The sequence below is a fragment of the Branchiostoma belcheri genome, unplaced genomic scaffold (assembly GCF_001625305.1).
Source record: "Branchiostoma belcheri isolate BF01 breed outbred unplaced genomic scaffold, Haploidv18h27 scaffold2, whole genome shotgun sequence".
Lineage (NCBI taxonomy): Eukaryota > Metazoa > Chordata > Leptocardii > Amphioxiformes > Branchiostomatidae > Branchiostoma > Branchiostoma belcheri.
The window spans coordinates 4,887,753-4,913,447 of record NW_017803490.1 but is presented as its reverse complement, the minus strand read 5'-3'; the positions used below and the strand labels follow the sequence as shown (position 1 = coordinate 4,913,447).

Below are 25,695 nucleotides of genomic sequence, written 5' to 3'. Positions count from 1 at the left end.
GCGATCATGAACCTTGGCTGACGGAAAAAACAAATCGAAAAGACGTTATAGATTTATGAAAAATTATGACACTCCTTGCAACAATTTTCTCTTGATGGTGTAGACTACATAAGGGTTTGAGTGACTCTTATTATCCCAGCTTTATCATTATATGTAATCATTGTATTCGCTCATGTCCCATTGAAGAGAATGGTACATGGTGGTAGTAGACATTTTGAGATTTGTGTTGCACAATCAAAGTTGAACACAAAATAGTTAATAGTTAATAGCCAATGTTATCTGTGACTAAACCTCTCAGTAGAATTTTTTGTATAATCACAAGATAAAATATTAAGATGATACCAACAATATGAAGCTTTCCACAGAAATTTTAAACATATCAATATCCCACAATCTTACTACAGACAAACAGATAAAATAGCAAACTCAAAGTACATGTAAATAGGAAATATGAAGATAGAAATTTCCAATATTCCATTCCTAATTGATTTTCATGCCTAGTCCTTTTAGATATAAGACCTGTAATGTATAATGTAGCTGTATTACCATACATATTACCCTGATGGTCTGTGGTACAACATTACCCATACATTATTGTTAGATCTGACCAGTAACAGACATGCGGCTTGATGGAAACAATGGACCGTGTCTCTAGACATTATCTAATGGTGAAGTTATGGTAAAAGGTGATCTCCCCGGGTGCCATCTGTGTCCATGGGAGGTTAGATATGCTCGTTATGTTATGCATATTGTATGCAGGTTATATGCCATATTCATCAAGTTTTAGTCATGCTTTTAGAGGTAGAAGTTTGAATGAACTTGACAAAAAAAAGATGAAAAAGAAAAATGGATACACACTTTTACGTTTTCTTCAAAAAAGCATGTCTCAAATGTATCCTTACTGCCCTTTCTATCCTAAAACAGTCTTTCAGAGTGGCAAACTGTTACGTAGCGTCCCTATTGACACATTCAACACAGTATCAACCACTTTGTTGGTACTGTCACCAACTAACTACAAGGGAACCCACCTTTCTCATAGACATAGTTGACTAATTATTAAACAGAATGGTATTGCAGTGATTTAACACAGGACATACTTATGTCAAAGGAAAAACATCCAATTTTGAGTAGCTTGGTCAGAAACCACAGGAAGTGTGACTAAATTTTAAGTCTGTCCCAGTAGATGCCCCCCCCCCACACATATACACAGGTGTGAGAACAAAGAGAATTCCCCAGGTGCAGCCAGGTGTCCCAGGTGATTAACCCCATGTGAGGCCTGGCTAATGGAGTCAGGTGCAGCCAGACAAAGTACAGGTTAGAAAGGCTGCAATTTAGGGATATCCCACTTCTCAATGGGGGAATCTTAATTTCTTACATGAAAAACTGAGTATTTTTTAGAGGATAATGTTAGGTTGTGCAGGACATACTTTTAGGCTGTTCCATATAATGTTTCCACAAACAAAAACAGGTTGCAATTTGGGGCAATTCCATTTTTAAGGAATTAGCTGTAGTATTTGCAAGGATTTTGCAGGTTATGATTAAAGTGCAGCATTCAGCTTTTCTCAATTTCAAAAGTTAACCTTGGTTAGACATCTAAGATAGAGCCAAGAAAATGAAGGATGAAAGAAAGGAAAAGAGATGGAGAAACGTGCAGCTTCTACCCTATTACAGTGTAATAGTCCAGCAGACAACTTTTTAAAGGGAAGAGCACAATTTGAGCCTGTAATCAAACCTACAGATGTGCCCTGGACAAATGGACAGTCGTTATAATCTACCCAATTAGCTACAATTTAGAGAGGAAGACAGTAATTTTAGGGTATTAACAACAGGATGCTAATGTTACCAGTCATTCAGGATGCAAGTTTTTTCTAGGACAGAAGGAATATTCCAGCTGAGTCCCTTTGATTGCTTTCTTGAAAGTAAAATACATTGCAGGGGGCAATATCATTATAAGTCCCATAAAACTGCAAGTCATTTCAGTCATGAGGACAGGTTTAAAGAGGGCAAAGCTATTACTCCTACATGATAAGGACATCATCTATATTCATTGTAAGGCAATCAGAGATGCCCCCAGGGTACCATTATTCATGATTCTGCTGTAATAAAAGGTGTAATGACCAGCTTTCAATTGCCGGTCGAAGACAGAAGAAATTGATTTCGGGAATATTAGTCTGACACTGTTGTATATAGCAATCTCAGCTATGGTATGTTTGCAAATGGGGCGGTCAGATTCGTTGTAGCTTGTTGTAGAAGTTGTAGCCATGCTGTGACAGAAAAAACCTCCTTCAAGGATCTAAGATAGCCTTTTCTGTAACAAAACAACTGAATTTTGCTGGACACATTCGCAAATATCCTCAGAATGCCTGTATTTTGTTACTAGTATTATACGATTGCATGATGGCTCAAGCCTTCGCATCCCAGTAGACTTTAGATGCTATTCTGGTACATTGTGACCAGACCCTTAGCCTTTTTATGGTCACTTCCTCCTTCAAATGTTTCCCTCTAGTAGGTTGTTGTAAAGTAAGAAGCTTGTAGCTTCAGTGTAATGGCTGCGGAAGGATTAAAGTATTAGAAACCAAAATTACAGATCCCAAGATACAGATAATATCTCACAAGGAAGCTAATCAGAGTGCATGTATTTTCAAATCTGCTGGATTTTTTAGGACTGGACAGTTTAGAGGAAAGATCTGTTAGCCTTGGCCCACATTTGATGAATATAAATTCCTCGCCATCTCACTATAAGCTGTAGAAAATTACACTTTCTTGTCTGCCATCCTGTTGACCTAATTTCTTCCTTGATGCCTGCTGAAGGCTTGAGCCAGGTAAGATAGAAAGGTCACACAATCGCGATGGACACAGATAGAAGGGTCTAACTGAATGGAAGGCAGAATTAACCTGATTAAGTGTTAGCCAATGGCTGTCTACACTGTAGACTCTATTCTGGTACCCTGTAACTGTATATTACTGGAGAATTCCTTGCTAAATCAGTGCAATCATTACAAAGAACAGGTGAGCAGATGGCTGCCATTTATTATAATACACGCAGTGGCAAGTGAGGAGAGACATCTAGCAGAACTTGTTAGTACTGCATGTAGTACTGCCATGCACCAAGCAAATGTGGTGCCATGTTTTATCGATGCACAAAATGCATGGAAAGAGTCCATCTTTCATATTGTATGTATCCAGCAATTCCTTAACAGAATGGGGACATTGGTGATAATTGCGGCTTTAGCAGATTCCTTTTTTGAATGCTGATGAACTATCTAACACGGTCTATAATTAAATAAATCCCCCGGATATAGGATATATTGGGGGATAATACCCTCTCAGACATTCAGGCCCCTTCCATAATACCCCTCCCCGTACAGAGTAAAGTTAATCAGATTATGGGGGCTCGTTAACATGCGGATGTCAGAGTCCCAAGCATTACAGCCAATTGATAGACTATGTCTGAAGTAAATGAGTTTATAGGTACCATCTAAGCACATTGCTGTTGTCAGGAGGCATGGATTTCATTTGCAAGTATAATTGTGAAGAGATTGGTTATAAGAAAAAGCATGCATTAGTTCAGTTTCTTTCCGTTTTGACTAATTTTAGCTCTGGCCTAGTTTCTGAATTGAAAACTGAAAACGTTTAGTAAATAATAGCTCCAAATAGCACAATACAGGTTCATACAGTATATCTCCCTTTTCTCTTTGTAGCCCATAAGAAACAAATAAGTAAATCAGGAGTTAGTAAAAATTGGTAGTGCTGTGAATAACAAAATAAGAGAAAAGCTTCAAACTACATTGAAGCCACCTTCATAGCAGTTCAAGGAAAAATATGAGCATCTATTAATTTATTAATCTACTAGTAGTAGAAAAAAGTGTAGCATTGCATGATTTGACAGCAAATGTGCCCCTAGCTATCAATGCACATATCAAAGTAAATAACTGCATTGGGGAGCAATAAAATTGGTCACAGTTTAAGCTAATTTTATAACCTTGAAATTTGAAGATCACAAAATTACCATGAAAGTTTGATTGAAAACCTTTCAGAGAATTTACTGAAAATAATCATTCATAAAACTAACTGTAAGATGTGTCAAAGGAGGTTAGACATTCTGATACATTATACCTGGTCTATTATTTCCACTAGTCATTAACAGCCACATTGGTTGGTTAGAGACCTCATATCCAGTTGATTTATTTTGTGCAATGTAGCAGTGAAATGGTATTTTATGTCAGCTCCCATATAGAAATTTGGTCTGTCCAATGCTCACTGTAATTCATGTTACGGTAGAGAAATTTCATGGCCTTGGAAAAGAAGCGGTGTTCACAGAAGGCTATGCGGTGTTCACAGTGACGGAGAAGGGGGAGGGGGGCAAAAGACAAATATTTGTTAACAGTAATGATAAATTCACTGTACAGAAGTGACTGAAAACTGCAAACATGAAAGTGTCGTGAAGAAAATCAGAAATTACACTGTATACAACCGTGCCCTTGGGACAAATGTCGCTTACAAATTCCAAAAGAAGATAAGAAAACTGTGACGGTATCAGTTTGATTCATCCCTGTCATTCCTCGGAAAATCACACCCGAGTGGCCAATAACACTGCATCTCCCTAAATCTCACGTCGTCTCATTTTTCATGACTTGGCGGCGGCTCCTTTTAACAGCGTTTGACAAACGGTCTGGCGAAATCTATCGCTGCATAATCTCACGCCTACCAAAAATCGTTCCCGGCTTAACGATCGTTTAATTAATAGGCCAGCGTTAACGTTGATTCCAAGTTGTAAAGTAAGACTGCTGTGTCTAATGGAAGTCTGAATTGTTGCAAATGAGCTGAACCCCCCCTCCCCCTTCCTTTTATTGTATAGTAGAATGGTAGTTTAATGCGTTATGTTTTTTATAGTGTCAGTAGGTCAATGCTAAGCATTGGGCAATAAAAGTCTAAATGGCACCAGATAGGCGATAAAATCTGCTTATGGAAGGAAAAGTGGAAGAAAATGGCATTTTCGACATCACGTATGGATAAGTGCGTTCCTGGGCAATTTGAAGCACACAAAAAGCGGTGGAGAAAGCCATTTAGAAATGCTTTCCTGGTTTTTACTGAGCTTTTTAGACCATAACAGACAAGTGTATTGTTGTTTTGTATTTATAAACTATATATAAGTTATTGTGATGCATGAAAATGTATCTAGTTCTTTTATCAAAACCAATTTGTTGTGACAAATGTTATCAAACATCTAAGACAATTGGAAACTGTTGCCACAGGTATGAAGGGTGGTATCCACTATTTTATTTTCTCTCCTTTTTTCACACCTATGATAGTGGAAGTTAGTTTTAACAACATACTTCACTTATGCACATGAATCTATAAATCGTAGCACTACAAATTTAAGGTGGCTCTAAGGTGTCTAACTTTGCCTAACTTGTAGTTTTTTATGTAGTGAATAATCTCTCAATTTTTGAGAATGGTGTACTTTTGTAGTTGTTTGGAATAATGTGTGCTAACCTGGTGACTTCCCACCTCCTTGACAATGTCTACTTACCCACTTTCTTACAAAGTCCTAGCTCTACTCCTCTACCCTTACCTTTAACCCCTAACCTTTGAACCTTGCTCTTTAACCTTTAGTTTGCTCACGTAGTGGGTGTCATAGTTTGGTTTGAAGTCATTGGTTTTGTTGGGTAATTATTCTGAGTTTTAATCATCAAAGAGTTCTCTGCTGGAGTGCTGCAGACCGTGCAGTTGTGTAAGTACGTTTCGCATGTTTAATTTTCTTTAGTTACTCACCAGCGCCTCCTTGCAGTATTGCAAGGAACTGCAGGTAGCAGTTTAAGGGCTGCTGGTGTAGAAAGTGTATGTATTTTTCATTTTGATTATTTATCATTTACGGTTTGCTTTTGTTTGTTTTTTCCCTTTTGTTTTCCTCGGCATCGCCTCCCCCAGACGTGCCTCTTCCCACAATGCACTCATTAACGACCCCTACGCCGACCGCAGCAGCGGAAACGCCCACGCCGCATCCCGTCCCGTCGAGGCCCAGGGATGTCGTGGCCGTCACAGTGTCCACCAGATTTGTGGCGCTGTCGTGGCGGATGCCTGCAGAGTCCCATGGAGAAATCGTGGCATGTTCTGTCTACTTCAAGCAGGAAGGGTCTAATAGGTAAATACTGTACTTCTGCTAACAGCACAAGTATACTCAGAAAATCCTGGACGATTTTCTAAAGAAGCAAGAAGTTTGATTTTGTTCAGTGGTGGAATGTTTGACAGTAACCTGGGAGTAGCAATACATTAGCTCCCCCTGTCATCCCTATTTAAAAGTGCAAGAGGATACTTTTTCCTCTCCTTTCCATCCAAACACGTTGGAACTTTTCTATGTAGTAAAGAGTAGAGAAACTCATTTTCATTTTCCACATGGGCACAAAACAAACCACAAATTGTTGTATGGTTTTCTCAGAAAACGATAAACGTTTTGAAAACAAACAAATTTTGCTCTTTCAGGGAAAGAGTAGTGAACACCACGCGCTACAATCTGGAGGAAGTAGACGTCCGCGACCTTCAACCCTCCACGAGCTACGTGTTCAGGGTCGTGGCGTACAACGCTAACGGTCCCGGCGAGAGTTCGGACCCGATCTACGTGCAGACGCAGCCAGAAGTCCACGTCCCCGGCCCGGCTACCTCACTCCAGGCCGTGTCTGTGTCGCCTGTGGCCATTTCTGTGTCATGGCAGCCCCCTAATCAGAGAAACGGGGTTATTCTGAACTACAAGGTAGGGTGGAGTCTTTACTATCATTCGGCACAAGGTCTAGAGGCAAATTACTTCTGAGAGTGAATTCCTACACAAGTTTTTATGTATTATGGATGAATGAACAAGTAGTCCTGTCTTTTTGGATGCATTTACAACTTTGACTATAAGCTATCTCTTTGTTTTTTTGAAAAACAAAAATTCTTGAAAACATTCTATAGCTATTGCCTTCTTTCCTTCCAGCTGTATTATGTAGAAATGGCGGCAGGGCCTCTCAATGAGGGTTCAGTGGATGTCAGTGGCCTGTCCCACACCCTGAGCGGCCTGAAGAAATACACAGAGTACAGCTTCCGAGTGGTGGCATACAACCAGCACGGTCCGGGGATGTCCACTGAAGAGGTCATCGTTAGGACACTGTCAGACAGTAAGTGTTGATTACTAATCACAGTGTGGTGTCTGTATTTCCCTGCAGTTCACCTTTATCTCAGTAGGAGGTGTTAGTTACCTGTTGGTCTGATGATTGTGACAACTTTAATGTCTCAAAATGTCTAATATTTTATGGGTTATGCAGTGACGTAATGTCTTTTAAAGGTGTCTAAGCAACCTGTTTGTCATGTTGTACTTATACCATTGCTGAGAAGGAGAATATGTCTGTATTTGTGATGGAGATTACAAAGTTTTGATCTTTTTTTTGCAGTTCCAAGTCAGCCTCCAACAAATGCCACTTTGGAACCACAAAGTTCAACTGTAAGTTTTTCCTGCAAGTTACCATGAGTATGAAATATAACAAAAATCACTGCTGTACATTGCCACCACCTACTGATACTAGTGTGTAATTTTTCATGGAAGTTTTGTCATAGCAAGCCTTTAAATATCCAATATTGTCCTTGCATACTTTTGGTAACATTTGGAATTTACATTTGCTCAGACTCTTCCTTGCTAACTGATATTGAATACGGGTAAAGAAACTGAATTTTTTCCCAACTTCTCTTTGCTGGACCAAAACTGTACATTTTCCTACAATTTAAACATTTGAAAGGTACAACTGTTTCCATTCCAACAGTCCATTCTTGTAAAATGGAACCCGCCTCCCCGAGACAGTCACAACGGGATCATCAACAGCTACAAGATCCGTTACAAGAAGTCTGGAGCGCGGCGGGGAAGGGTTGTGGAGACTGGCGGCAACATGAGACAATACCTCCTCACCGGTAAGACAATCCTTACACTTTGTTATGTCTCAACAAGTAGCCCTCTGGAAGTAGCAAACCTTCCAAGCCCATAGCTGCATTGGGCCAAACTTATTTTTGCTTCCAAAGCATAGATCAACTGAAAATAATCCCCTATTTCGATGCGAGTCCAGGACTGGTCCCCAGCTGTAGTCCAGGTTCACCTGGATGGTTCAGTGGTTAAACAGTCATGACACCAATGGGAATTGAACCCCCAACCTATGGTTCAACACTGTTATACAGTATGTTGTCCTCTAGGCTGCAGCTGCCTCAGAGCCACCCTTTAGTGCATATTCATAAAGGCGCATCTGGTTTATCTCCCTAAGGAGTGTATTTCAGGACAAGGGGAAGACATAAGAACACAAGTACGCCAAAAATTACAACCCTGTACTTGCCAAACCCTATTAATAGGTTTAGAATTAGACTTTTTCCTCATAAAGTGACTGAAAAACTGCTACTTCATTTTAGTATGCCTGCCTATACTCTAGCCTCTTCTGTTGAAGTAGATAGTATGAATATGGCCAAGGTAACTCAAGGCTGTGGAACAATGGTATATGGCGGCTTTATCCTGATAGATTTGAATGGGACTGTGCATTGCAAAGTAGTGTCAGATCAATAGAGTATTGGGAAAACCATTTCAGACTTTGTCCTGTGTAATTTACAACAGACTCCGGGAGTTAGGGGCTGGCAGGAGGGTTAAACATTTATTGGAGATCGGGAGGGCAAAAGAGGCAGGTAGATTGTGTGAGCGGTAATGTGTTAAGAGGAGATGTTTCATTACTGCAATTTGCGTGTTTCCTTGAAGTGTGTGTAGTCACGTTTGGGCGCGGTCCCTCGGGGGACGCGTGTCGCTAGCTCCGGCAAACAACGGCACGCTGCGCTAAGGCGTTCCAGAAAGTTTCCTGCAAACAGTGTGCGACTTTTAAAAATGTTTTCATTTCAGGAAAGGTTTCTTTGTAGTTAAGAACGATGAAAATTTTGAAATTTATTTCTACTCCAAAGAATCAATGGTCTTGAACTCATCAACTAATATATGATACAAGGTAACATTTCTTTGATAAATGTTCATAGCAAGCTGACTTTGTATTGAACATAATTTAACCAGTCAAAATTGTGGATACAGCCAGCATTTTTAGATTTGTCCCTCCAAAATGAAAATAAAAAGTTAACAGTACATGTCACTGGAAGAAATTTTTGTTGCAATTTATAGAATACATTTTTCTATATGTATGTACAATTTATATTGTCTATATTCTCATGTTGCAATTAGCCCTTGGGCATGAATTTAAAAAAAGTTACTGTTAAACTGAGGTGGACTTAGATCGCCCTCCCCTACCCAACACCTGGACAGACCATCATTATTCCAGCAGTGTTCTGCCACAAATTGTTCAGGTCGATAGCTTGGAAGAATGTACTCCGCTGTATGGAAATGGTGCGTCGTAATTTATAGGCGCCGAAAGGTGCCGGAATGGGATTTAAGGGCTGCGTTTGGAGGCATTTTCACGGTTAATACGCGAAGGGAGGCGCGCGGAATATGTAATCTTAACCCGGATAGAAAGGCGAATACGCAAATTTTATCACCAGCAGGCCGTAAAGTGTTTTCCCCTTGTAAACCGGTTGGCTGGAATGGAAGGGAAAACATGTATCTGGGGTAGTGAGTTAAAGGTGGAGACGGATAATGGTTGGTATTGACTGGTGAGGGTTCAGGGCCAGGACAGAGGCCAACCGAATCCACCACAGAATTAAGATGGCCCCGGAGGTGCTGAGAACGGCCTGTGAAGGGGTTTGCCTTCTCAGGAGACGTTACAGAGGTGTTAGCCGGCATTTCATTTTCCGGGAGTCGGAAGTCACCGAATTTGAAAGAAAGTTAAGGAAGAGATCATGCTTGAAGGGTATACATTCAAGTCCAGTGTTAGGGACATGGTGTAAGATGGAAGCTAATTTACTGACAAGTTTGCTATACAGGTCAAAACTGTGCAAGAAGACCACTCAGAGGGCTGATAAAATCTGGTCTGGTAGTCACTATAGTCAGAATTCTTAATGCTCGTGTCAATGAAAAAAAAAAACATAAAAAAGTGGTCACATTGGCCAGGTAGACTTAATGTATAGGTGATCACTTGTACAAGTTTTACTGTCTTGACTTCGATAGTATGGTTATGATGAATATGAAGTACTGCAAGTATTTTGTATGATAGATTTCGTAGCTGAAATGCTAACTGCTGTTAACAATATGAGTCCTATCAATTTGTCGTCATGAAAAGCAATCGTTTGTAACCAATAACTGAAAACAAGTCAGAAATCTGCCAAGTTTGGGAACATGTTAGGTGGCCCAGATTGTGATCCTGTCTGGACATGTGTGACGTCCCCACGATCCATCCGGGCTCCGCACGATTGGCACAACTGGTCCGAACGGACAATGATTGACAGATCTGCGCTGATTCCCGCCCGATAATTATCCCGGGAAAGAGGAGCGGTAACGAAGCCCTGGGGGGATTATTTGAAGCGAGGAGACAAGTAGATTTATCTGGGGGATTTGGCGCAATAAAACTGGGCGGGGCGGCGGCTTTATATCACACACACAGGTGGGGAGAGGTTAGACTGAATAGGCTGTGAAAAATGCTGGGATATCACTCACATTTAGAGCTCAAATTGGCTTCTTAAATCATAGCTGAACTGATGAAAACTGTTTTCGCTTTGGCCCCATCTACAGTATGTTACATTGTACATGTATAGTGTTAAAACTATGTTCTTGTGTTACCTTTTTACTCAGGAGTTATATATAGCAGCCTTCAGGGTAATTATGAGGTGTGTTAAATTTGGAACGTTGCATTGTGGAGGAAACATGGAGTGACTTCATGACAGTTTTGAAATATAAAAAGCAGAAAAGCGGAAACAACATGGATGATATCATGAATGATGAAAAATGAATGAAATACAATGTAGCAGACCGAGTTGCTTTCTCCATAATCTGATTACAGTACGGCAAACATACAGACACTTTAGGAAGAATACTACTATGACACTTTAGGAAGAGATTGTTGCGAAGTACAGGGAAAAATGGAGTGATAGAGACACAAAGAGAATGAAGACGAATGTTTATGAGGTGAATTACAGCTTGGTAGAGAGGAGGATGGTTCGACACACCAGCAGCAGTAATTATGATGAATCACTCCTCAGAGAAGACTGCAACACTGATGGATCCCACCAAAATGAAATCATACCTCAGTTAGAGGTGTCCATCTGTTTGTGTAGGGTTTAATGAGGTTTCAATGGTCAAAGGTGTAAGCTGCCGTTAGATTGACGTATTGGAATCTTCGCTTGTCGAATTTGGTTGGAAAATGACATTTTCTACTGTCACAGAAGTGGAAAATCAGCCAAATGACTTGAAAAAACAATACAACTGTATTAGAGAGTAGACAAACTTTTGGTCGTTATATTGTGACCAGTATGTTATACACCGTACCATGTTAGTGCAAGTGTAAAGTATACATTGCTATATAGTATATGCTGCCTTGTAATGGCCGAAACAAAATGAAATCCATGAAACATATAAAATCTACATAATATTATTGATCACTACAACAATTTTATTAATTGCAGTTCCTCATTAAGTTCATATTAATTTCAATGGTAATATTCCACGGTTGATTTCCTTAATTGATCTTTGGCAACCACTACTTTTTTACATTGTTAATGATTCTGGATGCTACAGATTATATTAAATCATTTTGATGTACTTATTAGATAGAAATAGATTATTCTAGTCTTATATTAAGTTTTGAACACTACTAAAATTGATACGCATCTAAAATGCTTCAAGTTGTCAAAATACAATATACTAATAACAAATTTTTAATTGTCATAGCTGCCATGTTATTTATTTATCTACACTCATTACATTGTTACCTTTTGTACTTTTTTTCCAAAATTTTGTTCCGTAACATTTGTTGTTAAGCATTGGTGTGCAGTAAAACAACATTAAAATGGTTTTCTGGCCTTCTTGTCCAACCATCCTTGACAAGACCACATATGGTCATTTCCAAATTGCTTCTGACTTCTGACCCCATTTTCAAGATTATGCCTCCATATGCTAGCATGGCAGAGATATGACGCTGAACCCTATCCACAACATATGCCTCACGTTGTACGAAAACGAGTTGATTTGTGATATTAAATATTTCTATGAGCCAGCTAAGACACCACTCAAACTACACGTACCTAAAGAAGGCAACATAACAGTAACAATTTTAAAATTCAAAACTACATGAAGAAAATAGAGCAATTTTCCACTGAATATTTGGTTTTTACGAGGTCCAATTTTGGACTAGAACTTGAATTCATACATCTGTAAAGAAGAAGTGAACAGCATGTTCAAACTCATGGTTACAATCCATTCACTGATGTTACCACATGTTAGGTGAATTACTTCTCCGTGTACTCACCGTTTCTCCTTGTCGTGAGCTTGTGCCGTGTGGTAGAAGTCTTCCAGTCCTGTCCCGGTTTTCGGAGGGTCCTCAGGCAAATTAGCCGCCTGCATTAGAAGTCAAGTGCCTGCCGTGGTGGCAGTCTGTCATGTTTGCTCCCGGCTTCCTGTGCTGAATTGCAAATGGCTGGACTATACGAGTGTTTTCTGGATTGTTCTCTCGTCGTAAGGCTGGGGTTTGTGCAACAGCTGACAGCTTGAGATAAAAAATACTTTTTTACTGATCATAATCACTCCTTTATGAATTTGCAATAATGTTAAATGTTGCAGATAGTAGTCAAAAGTTTCTTCATATTCCCTCTTTGTATAAATAAGACTAGAAAAATCCGGCACAAATGGCTGATTTTTTTGCAACGGAAGGAAAGAACTTTTTTGAAAAATCCTTTCCCGTATTGTATGTGAAGATAATTGTAGTGTTTTTCCTGGTGTGAGATATTCCAATGTGATAACAATGCTGTTTAACACTGCTGAATCTTCCGTCATCTTTACATTGCCGAGCACCCTGTGACCTTATCTACTCTCAGCAAGTAATGGGTCTGACATGACTAATGTTTGCATCTTAACCTTTGAACTCCATTCTTAGACCTGAATTTTTATTCTGGATGGACCATACCACCCCAAAAAGGCTTACATTGTACTAAATAATCATTTCTTAATTTGCACAAACATTTTTGGTTGAGTCTAAAATTTATTTTATTTCTTGCTTTTGCCATCTTTTAGAATGTGTTAGTTTATAACATTTTTTCTAATGTCCTCTGGAAAAAACGGGACCCCTTCACAAATTAAATCCAATGGTACCTCCCAGCCTGGATCCACTTAATCAGTATCTGAATGGACTGCTGATAAATTTGATGCTGGCTTCTGTCACTAAGTAGGATCGTCAGTCTTCATCTAAAGAGAAGACCTCTGTTTTCTTTTCTGTCCAAATGGCTATTCGCTGGCTGCAGTATAGCTATCCAGGGAACTCCCCCGTATATTGATGATATTAGAAGATCCCAGGCTGCCATCCTTACTGTCTTATCTCTGAAATAAATGGGAGATTAGATAGCGAGTACAGAAGTTATTGGAAGGTGCGCCGGGCGAAATTATTCATGAAGAACTTGACGAAATATTTGGTGTAAAATCGATTCCACCAGTCATTTCTTTCCTTGAATGTCCACCAAACCAAATTTATGTGAAAATAGCCCTTCTAGTAATTTAATTGTGGATATATTTAGGTGTGAATTTGTGTCACCAAATTGGTAAAAATACGAGTTTCTTGTGACTTGGTTCGAGAAGCAAAAAAGGCAATTTCTTAGGCTTCATTGAAAGTCAAATTCAACTCTGCAGCACGCATTGTTTCACAGCTGCTACTGAATTACCACGGAGCAACATGAATAGATTTGTTTTTTATTTGTTTATTTGTTTATTGTCCTTTCGCACATAAAAAAAAGTAATGGTATAAAAAGAAATTATGTACAATCAAATACATGCAGGAGAGCCCAAGAAACCAGGAGGTTTATCTAGTGGGCTCTCCCAAATCCTGTTGATGATCTCATATTTACAACATTATTTACGTTAACAATTAACATGCATGTCTTAAGGGACAAACAAGAGAAAATTAACTCAAACAAGATAATATAAAGTTAACACGGCAAACTAAATATCTAAACAATAAAGTAAGACAATCAAAAAACATATCGTATTCAACAAAAAATACATTTCCATTAGTCAAATCATAAGTTAATATGGTAAGAACAACATAAGAAACCAATATTAACGCAAGGAAAATATCGTAGCATAAGAAAACAAGGAAAACAAAAGCAAATCAGGAAGTGGTAGATGGCTTCTCTATTAGGTCAGTTTTTAAATGTCGTTTGAAAGTTGGAAGGGATTGGCAATTCTGCTGTGAATGACTTATACTGTTCCAAATTAACGGGCCTCTAAACATTATCGTAAACTGTTTCATATTCGATTTTGTTAGGATTGGCCTTAAATCATTTTGCTTTCTGGTACTGTAACTGTGGATATCTGAGTTGTATTGAAATATGTCCTTGAATTGAACTGGTAATTGTGAACTTTTGTGTAAGACTTTGTGGACGAAAATTGCTGTTTGGAGTTTATTTATGTCGTACACTGTTAAAATTTTCAAGTTGTAAAATAGAGCCGCAGAGTTAGCAAAAAATGGGACATTAGATGCAATCCTAACGAAGCGCTTCTGCAGCTGATGCAGCGGTCGGATTGAAGTAGTGTATGTACTAGCCCAGACTATATTACAATATGTTAAGTAGGGATAAATCAAAGTATAGTACAGAGTGATAAATATTTTACGTGATAGGCAACTTGCAACTTTTCTTATTATACCAATGTTCTTATAGATTTGTTTACAAATACGGTCAATATGAAACTTCCATGTGAGTTTCTCATCAATTAGGACTCCTAGAAACCGAGTGTTACATACCTGTTTGATTGGTTTATTGTCTATGTATATATTAGCTATTTCTTTGTCGTATTTTTTACTTCTACCTGTGAAAATAATGAAGTTCGTTTTATCTATGTTAAGAGACAACTTATTTAACTTAAACCAGTCGTTTAGTTTACATAGCTCTTCATTAACGGTTGTTATTAGTGTATGAAAATTATTGTGAGAATAGAAAAGATTAGTATCATCGGCAAATAATAGAGTGAAGAGTTTGACTGATACCAGGGCAAGATCATTGACATAAATCAGGAACAAAAGAGGACCGAGTATAGATCCTTGTGGGACTCCGCATGTTACTGATTTTAGAGATGAAGTGAAGTTATTACTCGAAACATACTGCATTCTATCGGACAAATAATCTTTTAACCATAGATTGTGAGATTGAGTCCCGTAGTGAGTGGTGTTACAAAACACCCCCCCTGCCCCTCCACACTTGGTATCTCCCAGTCATCAGCCGCCCCATTCCCATCGGTTCCATTACTGAGGATGGTTGTGTACTGAGGATGCCCGATCCCCCAACAACCTGGACTCCAGCGCAAAAATGGTCTTTCACAAGGCATGCAGTTTCCTTATACGGATTACAACTTGGGCCATACTTTTCTGGTGTTTAGATCTTCCAGGTAGGATTTTTCCCATCTTTTTTTTCACACCTTCTTAGATTTTATCTGGGGGTGGAAGAGCGGGGGAAAATCAATGTTTTTGTGTGGCGGGTTGGAGGATTGGTGATTTATGGGACTATTATCTCATTTTTCTGGCATTTTGGCCTTTTGTCATGGCTGTGTCGTATTGTGTGACGGTACCACAATGTGAAAGTCAAGACTTGAAATTGGACTTGGAAATGACGCATTGTTTATAGAAAAGGACTGCGTCTAGTTGTCTTCAGTTTGTTTTCTGGGTTTGTTTGATGTTTACTTGAATTTCGCTTTGTATTTAAGGCTTCGAGGGTTATCCGTGTTCATGTGTAAATGTACTTTGCCATTTAAACTGTTTTTCTTTGTCTTATCTTTGTATAAGAGACAAAAGTTGTAAGGAATGAGAGTGACAAAAACAAAGGAGACTTTTTTCAGTCTGAAAGGTGATTGTTTTTATCACTGCAGGTGTATCTTTTGTTTCACGGTGTTAAAAAAATCACATTAAATTCTGAGACACAATAGGTAGAAATTGTCTGAAAAGTGGTCTCTTTGTTCCTTTGTTAGTGGAACTCTCACTATTTTCCTATTTGTAAACCATTGAGATCCATGTTTGTTCTACAAATGTGCGTATGTTGTATGTTTGGTATCACAAAGGCCAGGCACATACTTTAATGAAGTGTAAACACTACCGTAGTTCTATTGTGCTCTGTCTTATGAATATGATTAATAATTTTATAGGCTTTTCCATTAGGTATGGTTCTTTGTCTGGGTTCAGTGCCAGCTGACTCGAGGATTAAAAACTAATCCCTTATTTTTATGCCAGATATGACAGATAATATTTTCCCTATGAATGCTGAAAGTATAGTCTTTTTCTATTGCTAGTCTTTTGAATCTGTACATACAAAATTTTGCTTGCAAAATTTTCAAAAAATGAAATTTTTCCCTTGTTCAAGTTGGGTACAATATGACTGATATATCTTTAAAAATTTGCATTTCTCTTGTATAATTAAAAAGACTTTTTACCTTCTATAACTACTCTTTTGCATGAATCTAATAATTTAAATGAAACTTCATACATGTTTCTTTAACCATAAAATTATAGAAGGATACGATTTTGTAAACCATCTAGGTCCTAAGTATATGCATTTCTAGTAAGTTGCTTGGATGTGTTGAAATGCCTTATATGGTTTTATGGAGTATTTAGATGTTATGCGTAGGTGAGTTCCTCTAAAATGAACCCTTTGTTTCCTAATGCTCCTGTATCAGTGTGCATTATGATTATTCGATTCCTCCAGGAGAATTGCAAAGCGATTACTCCTCAATCAATCTCAAATTCAGATAGGAAATTCCATATCTCTGCATGTGTTGTCAGACCTGCTATCGGGGCAGAAAGAGCATCGCCGATTTCGCTATTCCCAGATTATCTTCTCCCCAGATCTCTCTCGCTAGTTCCGTAGCCCGCGGCTTTTTGATCTTTCTGTCGTGAATATGGATTTCTTACTCATAACTTTCTAAAACTTATCAATCAAGAGGCAAATGTGTTTTTTTTTATTGGATAATGTATTGTCTTCATGTCAGCAAAAATGATTGACTTTTTTTACATATTTCTTTGTAGAATTTTCCATGTGTAAATCACTGTATGAACAATTGAAATTGATGCTCAGGTGAATTTTTTTTAAAAGATTTTTTTCCAGCATCCTTTGTTCACTTTAACTAGAGTATTTTTCACTTGATTTCACAGAGGAAAACATATCTGGTCACACAAGTCACACAATTTATTCCACCCAATTTTTTAGCAGAGCATGCTTATGAATAAACATTTCTCACACATAACTAGGAAGACTTCTTGTCCAGTACTCAATGTGCATATATATTGGTTTTATTATAACCCAATCTCAGCTAAATAAACGGTTCAAGAGTTACGCTGAAGTGTCTAAAAATTTTTGAAGTACATGACATGTAGTTTGTATCTTATATTGAGTTTGCAGTCGGTATGTATAAGGGACTGATATGTATCAGTAACTGTTGTATATGTATTACTGCTATTATATTTATGATATGGTGACAAGAAAGATAGCATTATATTATCTTTACTAGGCCTTATGGAACGGATTAATTGTAGCAATCACAATAACTTGGAGCCACCAAAATGCAATTTAGATGAACTATGATGCCGGATAAATGTCAAATTGTGATGTTTTATTGGTATTTTGTATTGTAATAGACTGTAAAAGCTATACAGTTCTAAAGATAGCAAAGATGGCATATAGGTTTTGATATAATGACATCTGTATATTTTTCTTAGACATAAAAAAGTTGCTGAAACTTAAATGTTTCTCCTACCTGAGCAGTAAGACTCGGTAGGAACTACGTGTTCCTGTCAATCCTAACTTGAATGAATCACGGACCGTCGGTTATTGGCGTAAAAAGCTTTACGTCTTCGCCAATCTACCCAGCTTAACTGCCGCTCTCTCATAGTCTTAACATCACGCACGTAATGCCAGCGGATTTTTTTACCTGTCAGAGACTATATCTCCAAACTCACTACATGTCCCTGCATATGCATGCCCAGATCTGTAAGCAGCCAGGCAAATTGCCGGCTTCCCCAAGCAATTTAGAAAAGCGTAAATGCATAGTCGATACCTTGTCTGGCTGTGGCCACGCATCAACCACTGCCCAGGGAAACACAATACACTTTATTTTCCTCAGTTGCTTTTATTGCGGTAGCCTGTAGCTCGTGATATCAATATCGTACAAGTAGTACTTGATTTGATGTGAAAAGATGCAAAGAAACTCCCTTTGTAGGGTAAGGGTAGAGATTATAAACTTAAGTCATATTATCGATAGTCTGGATTAGATGTAGTTTTCTTACAATACATATTAGATAGTTATAGTGTGTGGGGGGAGGGGGGTATGCAATGGCACATTTATGTAAGAAGTAAGCTCATGACCTTCAAGGTTTATAGTCCTGATCTTTCGTGGAAAACTTTAACTTTTTGAAGAATGGAACCGTCAATGTTTAGCATTGTGTGGACGAAATCGTTGTGACCGTTGGGCGTACAGACCTGAAAGACATGCGTGTTTAGAATCCAATGTGTGTTGGAGAAGGCTGCCCTCTGCAAAACCTCAATTCTCTGCTGTCAGAAGGAGGTATTGTTCAGTCTCTAAGCTGGGTGACACCGCGGCCCACTTCTTTGTCAAGATAGGCTAACACGGATTCCATGCACACATAGAAACTGGCTTTCCATGTTTCAAACTTTTAAAGGCTCTCAGCGAACTACATTATATCGGTAGTAGCAATTTGTCAGAATGTTCACAATGGCTGGGATGTTGTTGAACATTGACTATAAAGTAGGATATGGCACTGGGTGTGTTGTTCTCGAAATTGCATGTAGTACATTCTTATTTCTAAGTTCGCCAAAGCTGAAATGCTATGATTATAGCACAATAAAAACAGAGGTACAATACATAGCATACTGCATAGAAATGTATCAGTAACTGTTGAAGTAAATGATATACAGTATTTATTCACATATTGGATACAGTATCTATAGAGTTAACTTGTCAGTTGCTGGCCTTCATTATATTGTATTAGATGATGCATAAGAGGTAGATACAGTTAAACCTACTGGTGGCTTGTATACACATTTTGGGAATGATGACTAGATAAATGTAATAATATCTCTGTATAGATCGTAACATTAGTAATGTACACCCTGACAAATGCAGTTACCAAGACAAGGGAGTTGTCAAGTCAAACTGGTCCAAATGGAAATGTCAGAAAAGAAGACTGACGTATTTTACCCGCCGCCCTCCCGCCCTGTCCCATTCTCCCTATTTCTCTCCGCTGAAAACAACCATAAATGGCTTAGCAGGTAGCCTGAATTATTAATCCCTGCTATTTCTAGTGATTCCACGTGTGATTCATATTAATAAACCTGTAAGATGGATATTTATATGGTAAAGTCGATGGGGCTCAGCGAAGACCCCCTAGGTTCTCGATTTCACGGTGCCTGGTGAACCATTGAGTGGGGTGTAGTTCAAGTGCTGCGGGGTTATTGGGTTACACCTGCTCCAATGGGCTACCAACAGTGTTGTACATGCCTTTCTTTGAAATATGGAAAGGTTAACAGAATTTATTAAAATTAGACTGCAAAAAATTTCCTGCACTGTTAGGATATAAAAAGGAAGGATGCCATCAAGATATGGGCCTAGAAATTTGACAAAATTATAATGTTTTTTCCACATTTTCCCTCCTGCCTTTTTCTGCCACAATTCTGCACATGTTTTTTAGGGAAATATGCTGCATTCACTTGCAAATGTCTGCAGCTTTGCATAGTTGATTTTATGGATAATCCCTGTGTTGGTAAAGTTTACCCAGAAGCTGCACGCTTGGTTTGGTGAGTAATACCTGCTTACTGCACCTGCCCTCCCCTCTGGGACCCCGGCAGTCCCCGTAGCGCCCCCCTCCCCCAGGCTGGAACCATCACCATTGTCCTACCAAACCTCATGCTGGGAACTACAATCCAGTCGTTACATGGCGCTATGGGATGGCAGGCCTGTTTCACATGGGTCCCATCCATGGCCATATGGTAGGGAGGGTTTGACTGGGAGCTGGTTTTGTAGTTCTGATTAAATCTACCTCTTATAGATTGTACTTGAGGTGCTCGCTCACAAGGTTATGTGTAATTATCTCTACCCATATTTAGCCATTGGGGAATGTTAGATCAAGGAATAGGTTTTACTTTTAGATCTGAAATAAAATTTACTACATACATGTTTAGTACAATTACAAGTATAGTGACTACATTTTGTATGCTCAGTTTATGGCAAAATTTTCTGTTGAACTAAAAAAAAGTTTTTTTTAAACAAAATACCATTAGGTTATGTATGGGTAAAAAGTCTACACTTCCAGCATTTAAGTGATTAGGAGGGATTTCATGTTCATTTTGGTTCACGATAAAAAAATATCGTCTGGATTTAATATTAATAGGGTTATTCCCTAGTCCCCTATAAAGGATTGTCTAATCACTGTGCAGAGGACTGATTGTGCTGAGAGTGAGTACAGAGTGTCAGTTTCACCAGAGGTGATTCATTACTCCTGTCTGTCTGTGGAAGGGAAGTATATCAGGGATGGACTTATAAGGGTTTGTGTGTGGGATACTGTAGTGTGTGTAGATTGAAATTTTGAATGGTTATTTCCTTGTGAAGCCAAGTTCTTGTGGATTTCTTGTTTCATTCATCATTGTAAATCTCTTGAAAATTCTATGCATTTGTAGGGGATTCTGAAAATTCTCAAGCAACAGACATGCAAAAAGCTGGGAATTGAAGTCAGGAAATGAGATAACCTTTTGTGGGACCATTGACCTAACTTCCTGGCAGTCTAGGCATGTGGCACTGACTTCAGGAACACAAGCAAACATACCAAAAACAAGACCTCCATACACAGAGATAGAGAATGTTAACAAGTAAAAGAACAGAGAACTGTTTAACCCCTCAATAAATAGCTTGCAATATGAGTCATATTATTCTTAACCTTCTATCAGCTGAGGTATTTCTTTGGCACCATATTTTGTATTTATTACACAGTAAGGCAGCAGGAAGATGGTTAAAAGGGTGAAGACCAGACCAGTAATGCGGGGGCAGAAATGCCTACAAGTAGTTTATTGTGCGCCGAGAATCGCATCAACTTAAGACTGCTTATGCCCCGCAGTCTGGAAGATCACACGTAAGGTTCTTATATCTCATTTGGAATCGTGATGCGAGCGTCGGTCGTGTCCAATCTGGGTTGATCATTCATTAAATCAGACGAGCGCCTCATCTTCAGAGGATTGAGAGTGGGGCTAATAAGGCTCAAAGTCTGCGCAAGGTGTTATGTAGGAGGGGAGTTCAGATGGTTCAGAATTGAAATGAGCTGAGAAGTGCCCCTGTGGTATTGACTGGGAGAGAACAGCACAGAATTAGCCGCAGGGGCAAAAGTTTTCAGTAAGAAGAGAGGTGGTATTGTAATCCTGGGGGGGGGCAGCTAGAAAAGGTGATAACAAAAGGAATAATGTATTGAAGATTTGGGATAAGGCATCTGGAGGAATGTAGCTGGTTCACTATGAAAGGTGGTTAGAAGAGTAACTGTTAGTGTTAGTTCATGAAGCTTAAAAGTTGTGCTGTTCAGGGCTCAAAGACCAGAAAAGCCAACTCTAATGTCTGAATTGTTATGATCATTTTTTTAAACCAGTGTGTGATACCTTCATTATTCAGGCTACCCTGAGAAAGTTACTACAGATAAGCATTCTTATTAATGAAGTGTTATCTTTTATGACAGATATTAGTATGCTACTGGTATGATCATTTTACTTTCATATACAGAGACATAGATGGATTATTTGCTGCTTGATTACAAAAGATTGATATTCAGATTATGCATGATGCATAATGTTCATCATACTTCGAATTAGTAAATCTTTATAGCATGTTGAATATTTATTCTGATTCAAGAATAAATGCAATTTCCAGGTGAAGAAATGAAATTGGGGAAATTGTACACATAATTTAAAGTACAATGGGTGTTCTGTATTCTATAGAATAATGCCTCTATGCAACTCTTCATATACATTCAAATTTATTCATAGATAACCATCTTTCTAGTCCCTTTCACTCAATATGAACTTCCAAAAAATCAAAACATGGCCTGAAGCTCTCTTCTCTTATTGGCGGGTTAATAATCGAAGTGAGAGCTGTGAGAGCTGCAACAGAGACTGCCACTCAAGGATCGGTCTATACAGCCACAGGAGAACCTGTTCAAGGAGGCGCGTGCCATCGTCTGCCCAGACGGAGGGAGGCCAATGATGATGATGAATCGAAGTGACTGATAAAGCCTGTCTGTTGTATGCAGAGTTGTCTTTCGTCATGCTTGAAGTCGTGTGAAATCCCTTCTCCAGACTACTGATTGTCACATTAGAACTTTGAACAGATATCGTGTAGTCTATTGATGGATTAGTAGTTAATCAGCTGTGTTTGAGCGTGATTATTTCTAAGCACATAGTGTGACAAATTTATAGTCTCTGCTTTAGATGTCAGCATTACCATACTCTGTTGTTTCTACATTGTATATGATACTTCATTTGTTTTATCTCCTGGTATAGAAAATTATGAAGAGGAAATCTAAGGTCCCATACTGCTGTGAAATTACTTGCAGCGACATTGATTCTGTCTCATGTGCATCAACGATAATAAGGCAACAGACATGCATGTAGCAATAGCCTGGGTACCATCCTACATGTACATGTACATGTATGCCGGGGCTCCCCTAAGTACTTCTTAGGGAAGCGAGTGCGTGAGCCACGGCATACAAGTAGAATGGTACCCAGGCTATGTAGCAGGAAATTGAAGACAGGAAATGAGATAACCTTTTCTGGGACCTTCCTTTGCCAAGCACCAGCCAATGGTATTGCGTTTGCCCAGTAAACAAAGTTTTCTACATGACATACATGTCAATTTGTAGTCCCATTATTCCCCCCATTGTGTGTGATTTCCTGCACATGTGGCGACCATGCCATCACCACCTGCACACTCCCATGAGGCTTTGTGGTCGACCCTTGACCTTACCACCTGAGCACAGCACTAACCTTTGACCCTTTCTATTGGAGTATCAGGGCATTTTTTCTTGCCGTGATGAAGTTGACCTGTATGGTAATATTTACAGGAAAGTAGTGGGCTCCGTTTTACTGAGAAACCATCCTAATTTCTTGGAAGAAACAATCGGCTTAACATGTTCTGTACTGGTCCATGTTAGTAACTTCAAGGTCTGAATACAAATATTGCACACAGTCTTTTACAATCATTCACCCTTTGCTGAAGAACCAACCAGATTAACAAGATATCCATCTTTTTATGGTGACTTGTACCATTCAAAATTTCCTTAAGCCGTAAAGATATTACTTTTTTTCAATATCATTTAGACTAATCCATGAACTAGTAAAGATCTTTAAGATGTTTGAAGCTATGATACTTAAGAAATTAGAATTTATGCTGCTGTAGTGCCAAGTTGCGATCAAGGAAGCAGAAAGCCTTTCAACTGGCATATCATGTAGCAGGCAACCATCCAATCACGCTTGACAAAGCCAGATCAACGGCCTGCGTTTGACTCCCTTTTCCAAAGCTCCGGCGATGCCTCCCTTAGGGGAGATGATGACAAATTAGCAGGGCTTAGTGCAGTGGTGTTGGCTTTGAGTGGGGAGGGGGGCAGAGTACTTTCTTCAAGGTCACGAGTGTGGTTCAAATGCAAATGGTGCCACGGGATGGATCGTCTTCTTATCTAAGTGCTTTGAAAACAGGGTTAAAAGCTGGTCTGAACCTCAGGCAAATGTAGGTTTCAGGAGGTTTTTCATATAGATGGTGTCTGCATTTTAAATGCCTCGCCAAAGGGTAAAAGCAACAAAACGGGAATAACTCAGAAAGCACGGTGGTAGAGGGTCAGGCCTCTCAGTACAAAACCTGGCATTTGATGTAATTAAGTGGAGAAGAAAAGAAACAAGTTTTGAATGCAAGATTTGGTAACATTTTTTGAACTTGCCAGCTTCATTTGATGTATGAAGTTATGAAAGAAGTGATTTCAACAACTTGATTTTCATGTCAGTTGTATAAAAGTGCTAGAGACCTTTGCCAAAGGACTTGTTTCTATCAAATCATAAAGCATAAGCAAACAAAATATCAGCTTAGATCATTACAAATGATGTGGATATCTGATAACCTTATCCAAAAACAAATGTAACTGTAGTATTAAAAGCGCAAGTTCACCTGAACCAAATACACAAGATTTTGGAATTACAAAAGTTGACAATGCTTCCTTGAAGTAAAAGAGAAACTTTGGGCATTGTGAGAGAGCTAGTGCAGATTTGTTAAAATTTTTTAGGAGGACAACGTTCTCTCAGAACTTGGTTGCCCCCCTCCCCTACCATCTGATGTCCTCCTTTCATCATGAAAGAATTCCCGCGTGACTCGTGACAAATGTACAAGTCAGCCGGCACAAAGGACTGTCCCTAATGACTAAGTAGTGGGGAGCTGGGAGAAAGTCCCACCGTCCCAGGCTAGAGGCCACTGCCATTGTCAGTGTGGACTGCTGCCATGAATCAACAACAAGAACGGATCCGTGTGGACTCACCAGTGGGGGTACATGATTGGTTCTCAAGGTTATCACCATGGCAACGGGTGTGGTGATTGACAGCTCAGCAGACAGTCATAACTGACAAGACAGAAATCCATAACCTGGCAGGAGGTTGTTACCACACTGCCTTTTCATGGCTTTTGTCAATTGACAGGAACAGTTTGGTTTGCCTGGGAATATCGTGTAAAATTCTTTTCATGGAACAGTAAAGAAAGTGGGTCTTGTCAAGACCCATACCTTTCTTCTCAGATCCTGATTTATGAAGCTCCCCAGAACAATATTAGTGTGGAATTCATCCTTACAAGCTTTTTGTCGGTTCTACCGACACCCGTACTAGAACAGGCAACTAGCTCGTGGGGATGGATTCCACACTAGAACAATACACGATAACCTTTGAAAAACAGGGAAGTTTTTTTTAGTCGTATGGGGGTTTCACATGCTGAAGTTTATTAGAGGAAATTGTGTTTTTAGGTGAGCTGTCGTCTACCTACCCATTATCGTAATGAGGCTTCAAACTCCCTGACAGCACAGAAGTAGGGATGCCAAGAAAGTCCTAATTGAACACCACCATTTAACCACATGGAGAGCTGCATAATGTTATGTTACAGGCAGTGTGTTAATGATAGTTTTCTGATATTAATTCCACTGAAAGCCATTAGGCAAATTTGCGTCTGACATACACTTTGAAGTTATCACGGGAGGCATTTTTTTTTCAAATCAAAGCATCCCCCTAATAAAAGACAATGCTACTTTGAAAAAACATAGCATGGTTAAGATATGATGCCAGTATAAGAACAAGTGCAGTCAAAAAGTATGCAGGAAAAAAGGTTTAGAGCTGGTTCTCCCTAACACATCTTGGTAAGTGGAATGATCCGGATATAAAACCCAGGATGAAAAGTTGGGTAGCCTGTGTGTAATGTTGACAGGACCATCAGTATGCCGTGCGTGTACATCTGATTGTCCCTCGCTATCCCCAATCACACATTCCAAATTGCTCCGATGATCA

At 39.1% G+C, this 25,695-nt stretch overlaps 1 protein-coding gene across 7 annotated transcripts in view; it reads left to right on the top strand.

Annotated features, from left to right (window-relative positions):
- The window catches only part of LOC109468561 (neogenin-like), a 130,131-nt gene that overhangs the window by 47,287 nt on the left and 57,149 nt on the right, over positions 1–25,695 (top strand). For all 7 annotated transcript variants that reach the window (XM_019766815.1, XM_019766814.1, XM_019766820.1 and 4 more), the window contains 5 exons: positions 5,932–6,145; positions 6,484–6,751; positions 6,971–7,151; positions 7,425–7,474; positions 7,791–7,935. In XM_019766815.1, the coding sequence (XP_019622374.1) occupies positions 5,932–6,145; positions 6,484–6,751; positions 6,971–7,151; positions 7,425–7,474; positions 7,791–7,935 (858 nt within the window). The remainder of the gene's footprint in view (positions 1–5,931; positions 6,146–6,483; positions 6,752–6,970; positions 7,152–7,424; positions 7,475–7,790; positions 7,936–25,695) is intronic.